Genomic DNA, 11,337 nt, shown 5'->3' on the forward strand with positions numbered 1-11,337 from the left:
GTGGTGCGTGATTTTGCCACAAACTCCTAAGACCGTGACTACTATTATGAGAACAGGGAGGCAGAATCCAGCTGACTCGAAGCAGTCACGAAGGATCTCTCTAAGGTCCCCCAAAGAATGGTATACCCAGTGTCCGTAGACTGACTTTAGCTGGGCAGTCGTACGGTCTTGAATGAAGTGCTCTAACACACTTCAAGGCCTAGATCCAATATGGATTGTTGCGCCAACGATTATTATTATTAATCGTAGAGAAAGTTCATGAGGGCTTCCCCCCTTCTCCGCAGCCTCGGCAATGCGAATTATAGGGCATGCCGAGCCTGGTGACATGATCCCCTTTGGGCCAGTGCTCCGTGCAAACCACCGTAATTTAGAATTTGAATTTGCATGTGTCTGGCACAGGAGCTCTCGTGATCGGTCTATCCTCCTTGACGTGGCACAACTAGTAAGCCTTTGCCATCTAAGGCCCGCGGCTGTTAGGTAGTGCGAGTAGACTCCGTCGAAGGGCTGCCAGAGGCAGAGCCCCGTCTGCCCAATCCGTCAGCCCGCTCATTCGCCTCTATGTTCCTATGCCCAGGAATCCAGAGGAAGGTGACCTTGAGCGTGCCGCCCAGAGGATGTCGTCGCTGAGTATAAGGTCTTGATGGCCCTTGGCTATCGATCAGAATGGCTATGTTACGCTTGGGGCTCGGATCATGCTCCAGCCATCGACAGATTTCCAGTATCCCCAGTACTTCCGCTTGGAATACACTGGCGAAACCTGGGAGACCATACGACTCGGATATACCGTGTGTATTCGAGAAAACCCCCGCGCCGACTCCACAGACCATCTTTGATGCATCGATATAGAATTCTTTGTCATAACCTTGCAACACGCCGCCGATTTCCCACTTTGCCCTGGTCGACAAAATCTACAGCAAAGTTTCTCATAACGTTCAGCTTGCGTGTGGCATAGTCCGTTGGGAATGTTCAGATTTCCCGAGGTACTTCGTCTAGGATGTTACCGTGGACGTAGTGCTTCGCTTTCCAGCATCCGGACGCACGTAGTGTGACGGCACTGCACTCTACAACGTATTTGATGTGGAGATCTGGGGGGAAGGAGATGCAGAAGTACATTGAGAGCATCTGCCGGGCAGGACCGCAGCGCCATAGTAGCACCTGCATATGCGGTTCTTTGAATCCTATTAAGCTTCGTTATCTTGTATTTTTTTGCTCAAAGCCTGCCACCATACAATAGAACCGTACGTAGGGATTGGACACAACACAGCAATGTACATCCAGAGAACCATCCTCGGCCGGAAAAGATGGTTCTTTGCAAAGGTTCTCTTACAGGCATAGAGCTATGTAGGCCCTCTTAACCCTCAGTTCTATGTTCAATCTCCAATTTAATTTTAAATCCAGAATTACACCCAGATACTTTACATTAGAGGAAAGAACCAATCTTTGTTCATTCAGCCGTGGAATTCAGGTATCTTTGGCTTGGTGGTGAATAGCATCAATTCCGTTTTGGTTGGGTTTATGCCGAGTCCGCATCTTGTGGCCCACAGGCACACTTTTTGCAACGCTCCTTCCATGATATCATTCATAATGGACGGAAATATCACTAATAATATCACCAAGCCGTCGGCAGACGCCACTACTTTCACTCCGCTGCTGTCCACCATTCAGAAAATTTCGTCCATCACTATCAATCAGAACACCGGAGAGATGGCGCCACCCTGAGGCGTGCCTCTGTTTACAGCCCTAGTCAAGTCGTTGCCTCCCAGATCCAAATGGATTAACCTGGTACTTAGGATGGATATAACCCAATGCGAAAGATACCCCTACAATCTAATACTGGTCAAGGTTTCCTTGATGGCGTTGGTACTGACGTTGTTGAAAGCACATTCTATATCCAAGAAGGCAGCTAGCGTATACTGCTTGTACTGCAGTGACCGCTCAATCATGCCAATTACCTCGTGGAAAGCGGTTTCTATGGATTTTCCTTTGAGGTAGGCATGCTGGGACTTAGAATCGTCCTAGGGTATTCAGCACGAAAGAGATAAGGCCGATTAGTCGAAAATCCTTCGCGGACTCATGTCAGCGTCTGCCCGCTTTCGGTATGAAAAACATTCGTGCGCGTCTCCAAGACTGTGGTACGTATCCTAAAGAGAACAAGCCACGCACAGCCCTTTCCTATTGTTTCTGTACCGTGACTGGTATTATGCCACCTAGACTCGGAGATTTATATGCGGAAAAGCTGGTTATAGCCCAACCGATCTTTTCTTCGCTCTTGGCGGTCTTGATGGCTGACCTGTACTTCTTCAGGCAGTCCTTTTATTGCTACCAATATATATGCCTGTAGCAGATGTTGAAGATTTGCCTGAGGCTGGAGAGATCTTCATTCTACCATGGTGGCAGTGTCTTCTTGCTGGATTTAGCAGGGAAAGAGACTGAATACCTTTTCCAGCGCCTCAACCTTGAGATCGATTGTGCTTGAGAGCGATGAACTTCCCCTTCTGCTCGTCTGCTAGGCGTTTGCTGTTGTATTCCTGAACAATCGCCTGGTATTTAACGAGGTCTTTTTCATCCCGCTCATCGACAGTACCGGCGACCTTATTCTTAGTAATCATGCTGGGAATATGCATGGCCTTCTGGTACTGGCTCTTGAGCAGGACACCAGTGGACTTTCGTCTTTACTTTTCGGGTTAGAAGTACTGTCTTTTTTTTTTTTTTGTGCGTACACGGAGGTGGAAAATCTTAGAAAGACACGTCCGCCGCCTGAACGGCGGAACTACAGCGGGCGCGTGTGGGATTCACACCCACTTAAAACCACCCCCGGTCTCTCCAGCCCCAGCCCCGCGGGACCACCATTGAGGTATTACTTCGCGGGGTAGGTTTACTCTTAGACACTCATCCTTCTCCTATTTCCAGCTTTCCTCCTTCTTTGTTCGTTCAGCAACTCCTCCTGCATTTGGATGATTGCGGAGCCAACCGCAAGCCACTTCCCCTCGGACTCCAGCATCTCAGCAACCAAGCTCTCCGGGGTCCCGCTCCTGCCCAGCACCTGGTTCAAGCTCCTTCTCTCCATCGCAAATCGTGGGCAGTGAAACATCACATGCTCTGGATCCTCCGGTATGCCATCGCATCTGGGACAGTTCGGAGAATCATCCAACCCAAAGCGGTGCAGATACTGCCTGTAGCAACCGGCGTGCCCCGTGAGGAACTGGGTAATGTGGTAGTTGGTCTCCCCATGTTTTCGCTCAAGCCACATCCTAATGTTGGGAATGAGCCTGTGCGTCCACCGACCTTTCGCAGACTCGTCCCATCTGCGTTGCCAGAGATCAAGCGACTCTGACCTTGCCGCATTTCTACGCTGTGCATGCCCCTCCATATGTCTTGCATTGTACAGGACACTCATTTCTTTGGCCAGAATGTCAACCGGGATCATGCCTGCCACCACCAATACTGCCTCATCTGATGTGGTTCTAAAAGCACTGCAAACCCTCAAAGCCATCCGCCGGTAAACCGAGTTCACCTGCTTCCGTCTCTGAGAGTTTGCAAGCGCCTCTGCCCACACAGGCGACGAGTAGAGCAGGATGGAGCGCACCACTCCAGTTAGCACCAACCTCCGGCAATGTGTCGGCCCGCCAATATTTGGCAACATTTTTGCAAGTGCCGTGGTGGCATTGGCTGCCTTTTGGCATGCATACTCTAGGTGTTCCCTAAAACTCAATTTGGTGTCAATTATTACCGCCAGGTATTTGATAGCCGGCTTTGATACGACCGTATGTCCACCGACCTCCACTTTTACAGTGTTATTTTTCCTGCGTTTCGTTATTAAGACCGCTTCCGTTTTCGCGTCCGCCAAGGTCAGCCCGGCCTTTTCTAGCCAGGACTTTACCGCTCTCACTGTTTCTGTTGCGTAAACCTCCACATCTTCTGGGTGTTTTGCTGCAACAACCACAGCGAGGTCATCAGCAAAACCGACAATCGTCCCCTCTGGGACGGGAAGAGCAAGCACCCCAGTATACATGATATTCCACAACAGGGGACCAAGTACCGATCCCTGTGGTACCCCGGCTGTGACAATGTACTCTTTGGGGGGCCCTCATCCGTCCCGTACCAAAGAGTCCTCTCTGAGAGGTAGTTTTCCACCAAATTCGCTAAGTATCCGGGGACACCTATGTCAGCCAACGCCCGTTTAATTCTATTCCAGTTGGCCGAGTTGAATGCGTTTTTGACATCCAACGCCACCACGGCACAGCAGCCGCCAGAAATCAGTGCACCTTTTGCCAGGTTTACCATGCCATGCCATGCCACCGTAGAGTGGGCGCGTCGGAAACCAAACTGGCGTTCCGACAAACCATTGCTGGCTTCGACGATGGGCAGGAGTCTGTTGTAGATGACTCTCTCCATCATCTTCCCCATTGTATCCAACATGCAGATAGGACGATAAGACGCTGGGTTTCCAGGTGGCTTGCCAGGCTTCGGAAGCAACACCAACTTTTGCTTTTTCCACTGGACAGGGAATATTCCTTCTTTTAGGCACGCCTCGAAGGTGTTGGCGAAAAGTTCGGGCCTAGTCTTCACTGCCAGTGTCAAAGCTCGGTTGGGGATGCCATCCAAACCTGGGGCCTTGTTGTCACCGAACCTACCACATATTTCCCGCAGCTCCTCCACAGTTATAGGCGGTATTATGCCGTCATTTAGCTGTTCAAAAATAATTTGCCTTCCCCTATTTTCGTGGTGAGGGAACAGAGTGGTAACAATCTGTTTCAGGAGGCGCGGACAGGTCACCTGGGGTGATTTCCGTAGCCTTTTCATCACCACTCTGTAAGCCTCGCCCCAAGGGTTTATGTCGGCATGGTCGCACAGCTGTTTGAAGCAGTTCTTTTTGCTCCTCCGAATGGCTTCCTTTAGGCGGCTACGCAATTGCTTGTGTGCCTCCTCTCGACCGTCGCTACCGGGTTTTCCCCTGAGCCTCTGGCAAAGCCTCCTTGCCCGAAAACTTGCGATTTCGTTGTTCCACCAGTAGTTGGGTTGCCTTCTGGGCATAGCAGCATCGCATGCTTCCGTCACCCATCGAGTGATCTGGGTGGCTTTCTCTCCAGCCGTACTATTCAGGGATATGTCGGATTTGAGCACCGCGGAAAACGTGTCCCCCTCGAAAGCTTTCACTGTCCAGCCAAGCATACCACCCGGCATTCTGCGAAAACTCTTTTTCGAGCTCGATTCGCCCTTGATCTCTATGCAGATTGCCTGGTGGTCGCTGTGAGTATAGTCCTCACTGACATGCCAAGCGATTCTACTGGCTAAAGTGGCACTCGCGGTATGTCAGGTCCACTATAGACCCCAGGCCCCTTCCCCGGAAAGTGTACGAAGACCCAACATTCGCCAGTACCACGTCCAGCTCCGCGAATGCTTCGAGGAGAACACGTCCCCTAACATTAGTTATCCGGCTGCCCCATTCAAGAGCCCACGCATTGAAATCGTCTCCTATTATGATCGGCCAACGTCCTCTTGCATCCAAAACAAGAGCAGCAAGCATCCGCTCATACTCGACGAGTGTGGCGCTGGGTGGAGCATAGCAACTGTAGATGTGGATGCCCTTCACCTTCGCTCTGATGAAGCCCTCCTCCGGGTGCTCCATTATTTCCTGGAAGACTTGTTCTCCACAAGTCCACAGCGCTGCTTGGCCCGTTTGGTCTTTGACCCAAACGCTACCACCGCGGTTTCGGTATGGTTCACTTAGTATGGCCACATCGATGTTTTTCTCGCGGATGGTTTGCGCGAGTAGATCCTGCGCCGTCTCGCAGTGATTGAGGTTGATTTGTATCAACCCCATCTGCGATTTGTGCTAAGGGCTCTCCTGTATTCCGGGCACCTGCTGCTGCCCGCAAGAAGTACTATGTCTGGTACTCGCTACATCCACCTTGACAGCAGTGGATTTCAGGCCGAAAACCACTAGTCTCTCTGCCGCCTCGCACCGGGAGATCCCTGTGGTTGGTTTCAGCACAGCGGTGCTACGGCTGGCACCAAGTGTACTGCTCTAGACAGCTACTGTTTCCTGTTTTATTTTTAAAATTGAGTCCATGCCTTGGTCCGAGGAGTAGTCCAGGAAAAGTGTCCACCCTGGCTAGCCCGGCCACCAGGGTAAGGGTCTTATTTGAAACTAAAGGTGCCAAGGTATTCAGAGTTCGCATACTAAAGGCCAAGCTCCCCATTGACCACGGAGCCCTCGACGTATGCTGTTCCATCTTGGCTTGGGGTCCTATTAGCACCTTCTTCCGTGAATGGAGTACGATCCCCGGGTTGTTGCTTCGGCTCATCCCCCCGCTAAATCTACTTGCCCCTAACACATGACCAGCAGACAAGCAGATCCTCGTCAGTTGGGTGAGCCTACTCCCCGCCCGGCTCTACACACTCTTCGCCCGTCCGAAGATGGTTTCCAGCGACCACCGCTAGTAGGTCGTGTGAGGACTTGTCGAATTATACTTTAATTTGAAGCATAATCAGACCAGGCCGCCATAATAACAACAATATCGTCAAGGGATGTAGCACTGTGTTCTAAAAGAACTACTGTTCCCTTTACTGGTAATGGCATACCTATACAGTCCAGTATATTATTTGAACCTAAAACCGACAGAAACTTTATCATGTTCCCTATTTCCAAGTGTTTCAGCCCGACATCTGGTATTAAGTATTCTTCCAAGTGCTTGAACCTACTTTTCACAAGTGTTGTCCGAGAACCTGTGTGGAGATTTCATCACTCTCCTCCCAAAATCTACAAACAGTGTCCGCAGATATCTCTAGCTTCGCCAGGTGATAGTTTGGCCTGCAGTGACCAGTAAATATTCCTACTATGATCTGGAGGCTCCTCTTGGTGATATTTAAACAATCTTTCGAGCGCTTAGGTTGGTGTCCTCCAATGAGCACCCTGGACTGTTCCATTCCTGGTCCAGTAAAGTTCCCTCAGCCACTCCTCTCCGTCTTTCAAAGTCGTGGCCAGGAATCTATTTCCGACTCTACAGAATGGTTTTGGCCCATATAGCGGCGTCTGTGCTCTTTTTCTGGCTAGCTAGTTCGCGTCATCATTGCCTCTAATCCAACGTGGCATGGAACGCAGAGTATCCAGACCTTATTGAGCGAACCGATCGTGTTGTCTCTTAACGCATCCTCACATCGGTTTGGAATTTGCCTGGTGGGACCTAAGTGCCTTAATAGCCGCTTGGATGTCGGTTAAAATAGAAATGTCCTTCCCCTATAGTTCCTTCCCAGGCTGAAGGAGGTACATTTGTCTATGGCGTATCTTTTCGCCTGAAATACGTTGGTTTGCTTAACCGTTGGTTTAAAGCGAGTTTTCCTTGGACCAATGACCCCAGCGTCTACTCCCTCTACTGTAAGGGATCCATCTGTGTACCAGGTAATCAGTTTGCTCAGTTGCTCCAACGTGTTTCGAACTTCTTATCGATTTTGAACTTCGTTGTCATGTTATCCCTTGGTATCAGTAATTCGGGATACCGCCTAGAAAGAATATCAACTTTCCTTCGATTTAGGCAGCACCCCGCCTAACGGATACTTCCGGATATTACGAAGATGGTCGCCTTTCCTGCGTTTGTACGTGCATATGAAGAGGCGTCAATCCCAGAAGGCCCTCTAGGGATGCCGTTGGGCAAGTTCTCATTGCCCCACTTAGTAACCCCCTGCTTGTTGTGCTGAATTAAATTGTTTTTGCCAAGATTACCGCCCCATGGGTAATCATTGACTTTAATATTACAGTGTACATCTAGTGCAGCATTTTTGGAGTGCATCCCAATTTTTTCTTGCTTAAGTCCTTGCTGATATGGCCTTCGGCTTCGAATCTCCTGCATTGCCTCGGCTTGCCATATGGACCATCACTTGCCATAGAGAGAAAATCTGATCTGTTGCTGATTTTGAATGGAGTGAAGCCTCTTTGGTATGGGCCAGGTGATGAACCACTTGGTGATGTAATTCCATCGTCTCCTGGCGACTTATAATTATTAAGCCGATGGATTGCACGGACTGTTTCTTCTATGCTTGGTGGTGGCAGAATTTGTGCGTCGTCTTCAGTTGGCGGGATCTCCAACTCTTCGATATTTTGGTGGTTAAGTAGTTCATCAAAATACTCAACCCACTCCTTCAACAAGTTTGTGATAGGTCTCTGGGCATGCCAGCGTTCTTTGGAAGTTAATCATTGCCTAGTATGCAGCATTCTTCCTTCCATCGAACTAGTCGTTTCGAGTTTTTCTGCGACTGGGGCCAAGTATGCTTGTGGTGATAACGTTCTTCAGATGGTTGTGAAAATCATTTATTAATGTTTCATCTCCAGGACTTCTGTTAGTTGCGATTATTGTGGCATCCATTTCCCCTTATAAATATTATGGGGGACTCTGGATGGCTTCAGTTTTCACTCTCACCTGAACCCTCTGTAGGGCCGTGAACGTTGATGAGGCTTATATTTCAAAATTTGCCTCGCAAACGTTGAGTGCATAGCTGTTCGCTTATGTTTTCATAGTCGATAACAGCAGGTTTCATTTTTTGTCTGACTAGGAATCCTACTTCGAGAACATTGCTTATGCCACTATAATATAACCTGTAGTGGCTCTTGTCCAGGCAGCCGATCCCTGTCCAGCACATCTCTTGCAACGCTATTACATCAGCCCTACTTTAAAACAGGGCAGCTCCTTTTCTGTACAGGGGACCCAAATCGTTATTTCGTTTTCGTTGTCGGGTTCGGCGTTGTGTTTCGCCTTGGGACCGATACCACCCTTTGACCGACACATAAAACAGCCTATTCTTACCTTCCGTGCAGCTAATAATTTGAATGCTATCTCCACTGATAGGCTGATGGTGGCGTTTTGAGTTCCCCCGTAGGCTTTCCTTAGCGTTTTCACGATAAGCGGTAAGATCAAATTGCTTCTCCAAGGCCCAGTGAACCTCCTCTTTCGTGGTGGTCTCAACTTGCAGTTTATAGGGATCTCCGATCTGCTGGGTCTTACGTTGGCTTCCTGTGCTAACAACTTTCCGATTTGGCTCATCCTTAGATTTTTTGAGCTCCTACATAAATTCCGCCTAATGCGGTTAACATTATCTTCCAAGTTGATGAGTTCCGGGTTTGCTTCACTATCTTGAGAATATCAGCGTATGCCCCTTCACCCCGTTTGGAGATCGGTCTTATCTTCATCCTTTTCGGAGCTGTCACCTTTTGCCTTGCTTTCACACTCTCCATTTGGGATCCACTTCCTTTCTGCTGAATTGCGGCTACGCGACTTTGATCGGCAACTTCAGTCGTCCTCCTCACCTATTTTGCTTCTTTAGGAGTTGAGCTGTTTTTACTCTTGGAGCTTTGTGCCTTGTTGATTCGCTTAACTGTTCGTGCAACCTCTTCCCCGGTTTCTCCTCTCCGGTGCTTCGGATGGATATCAATTGTATCGCCAGACCCACCTCTTCGCCCGACGCCTCTACTCCTCTTTCAGCCTAGGCCTTGACGTACGTTAACTTGATGCCTTTTAGCATGGCTCTTATGTTAGGAGGGGAAGGTGATTCTTCAAAGGTCCGGAATTTTCTGGGGCGTTCGGGATAGTGAAGCCAAGAGGCTCTTAGCGTCACTCGCATTGTGGCCCGGGTTTGTGTTTCTATGGCCCTGATTTTATTATGGACCACCAGCAACCGTGTTTAAACTGAGAAACCTGAAGATGCATTCAACATAAACCACAAACATCTAACGTTCAGTAGAATCACATTTCCTAGCCCCACTTACCAGACTTCTCCTATTATAAGTCCTATCGGACTCCTCTTTCTACGACAGGTTTATTTCCTATTTTCAATTGTACCCTTAATGCCTTCACGTCTTCAATATTTACGTAAATATCCATAACAAATCCCTAAACTATTCATTTTATTCTCAATAATTGAATGATTACCATTTCCTTTTAGGTAACAACGTCCACCGGGCATGCGATACCGTCGCCTTCGATGATTGCCAGTCTGCGAATGGAATCACCTACTGCTACTGCAGCGGAAATCTTTGCAATGCTCCAGGGGCCATGAAACTCTCAACCACCAGTGCAGCCTACATCGATCTGAATAAAGTTGAACCTCTCACAGATGATGAAGACTACGTGGATGCATCAGGCGATGATGATATCATTAACTTTGATTCGAATGAAAGAAGAATCATTATAAAGGGTACCTTCGAAACTGAGAAAACCAAAAGTATAGAAACGAATGAGGACGGTTCCCAGCCCAGTACGCATGCCAACGAATACGACGATGGGAACGATTTCATAACCACTGGAGATGAATCTGTTCAACTAGTTGGCAGCGGGCCGACTTCTGATTCCACCAAACCTGATACAACAAGTACATGGTCAACCATTCCCTCTAATCTATCGACTAATGTCAGGGAGTCGAAGTTAACGACAATTACTTCAGCCACTACTTCCACAACAACTACGAGTATTTCCAGTACACATGCTGGGGACGTTAAGAAGTCTTCGACACGACTTACAGGGGCGAATGGAAGTTGCAAAGTATTTTCCAGCCAAATGACTACTTTATTAGTCTTGATAGTAGTTACGTTACTGAGTTATTAAGGGGAAACAATCTTTGATTGAATTTACAAACTAGTATCTGTGATATAATGTGTAGGTTTGAAGTGAAATCATGTAAAATACCGAGTAAAATATAAAAAACAACTTACATAAGTATTCTAAGACCAGAACATACCTCTATATTTATTTTATAGTCTAGCAACAACTATTTACCTTTGCTGTATGATCATGTACAAACAATCATCTAAAATTAAAGCCACATTGTAAACTACAGAAAGCCTTTTTCGCCAATGTCGACTCATATCCATTATTTGGTACTGCTTAAATACTACTTTTAATATTTTTCTTCTTCGGTTAACGTTTACTTGAAGAGTAGCATAAGACTAGAAAACTGAACGCGGTATCGGACTGAAGAAGGGGGTGTGTCGGTTCCGGGGAAGTTTCTCCTTTTCTATTAATTATAGGCTGGAGTACAAGCATCCGACGAAAATCTAATCTCTAAGTACCGGTTTTTAGAGATTCAATGCCTGTCTGTCTTTTGTTTGAGGAGGTGGAAATCTTCAAAAGATACCGGACTCCCTCTACGCCTCGTGGAACCATCATATGGTATTACATCACGGAGGGGAGTCAGCTTACTCTAGTTTTGCCATCTTTTTTCTCTACGTAGCGTACGCAACCGCACTTTTCTCGTCTCCTCTGCCTTTCGCAGTTTGCAGTGGATTCTCACGTGCTAGCATTCTCCGCACCAGATTTTCTGGTACCAGCTCCCCTAGAGTCTCCTCTA

The 11,337-nt window shown here is 48.1% G+C and overlaps 1 protein-coding gene across 1 annotated transcript in view; it reads left to right on the plus strand.

The window, feature by feature from the left end:
* Positions 1-10,821, plus strand: part of LOC119660315 — a 94,537-nt gene extending 83,716 nt beyond the window's left edge. Inside the window, exon 3 of the mRNA XM_038068790.1 lies at positions 9,937-10,821. Within this exon, the coding sequence (XP_037924718.1) occupies positions 9,937-10,595 (659 nt within the window). The 3' untranslated portion in view covers positions 10,596-10,821. The remainder of the gene's footprint in view (positions 1-9,936) is intronic.
* Positions 10,822-11,337: the final 516 nt, after the last annotated feature.

This window comes from Hermetia illucens, chromosome 6 (genome assembly GCF_905115235.1).
Source record: "Hermetia illucens chromosome 6, iHerIll2.2.curated.20191125, whole genome shotgun sequence".
In the NCBI taxonomy this organism is placed as follows: Eukaryota; Metazoa; Arthropoda; class Insecta; order Diptera; family Stratiomyidae; genus Hermetia; species Hermetia illucens.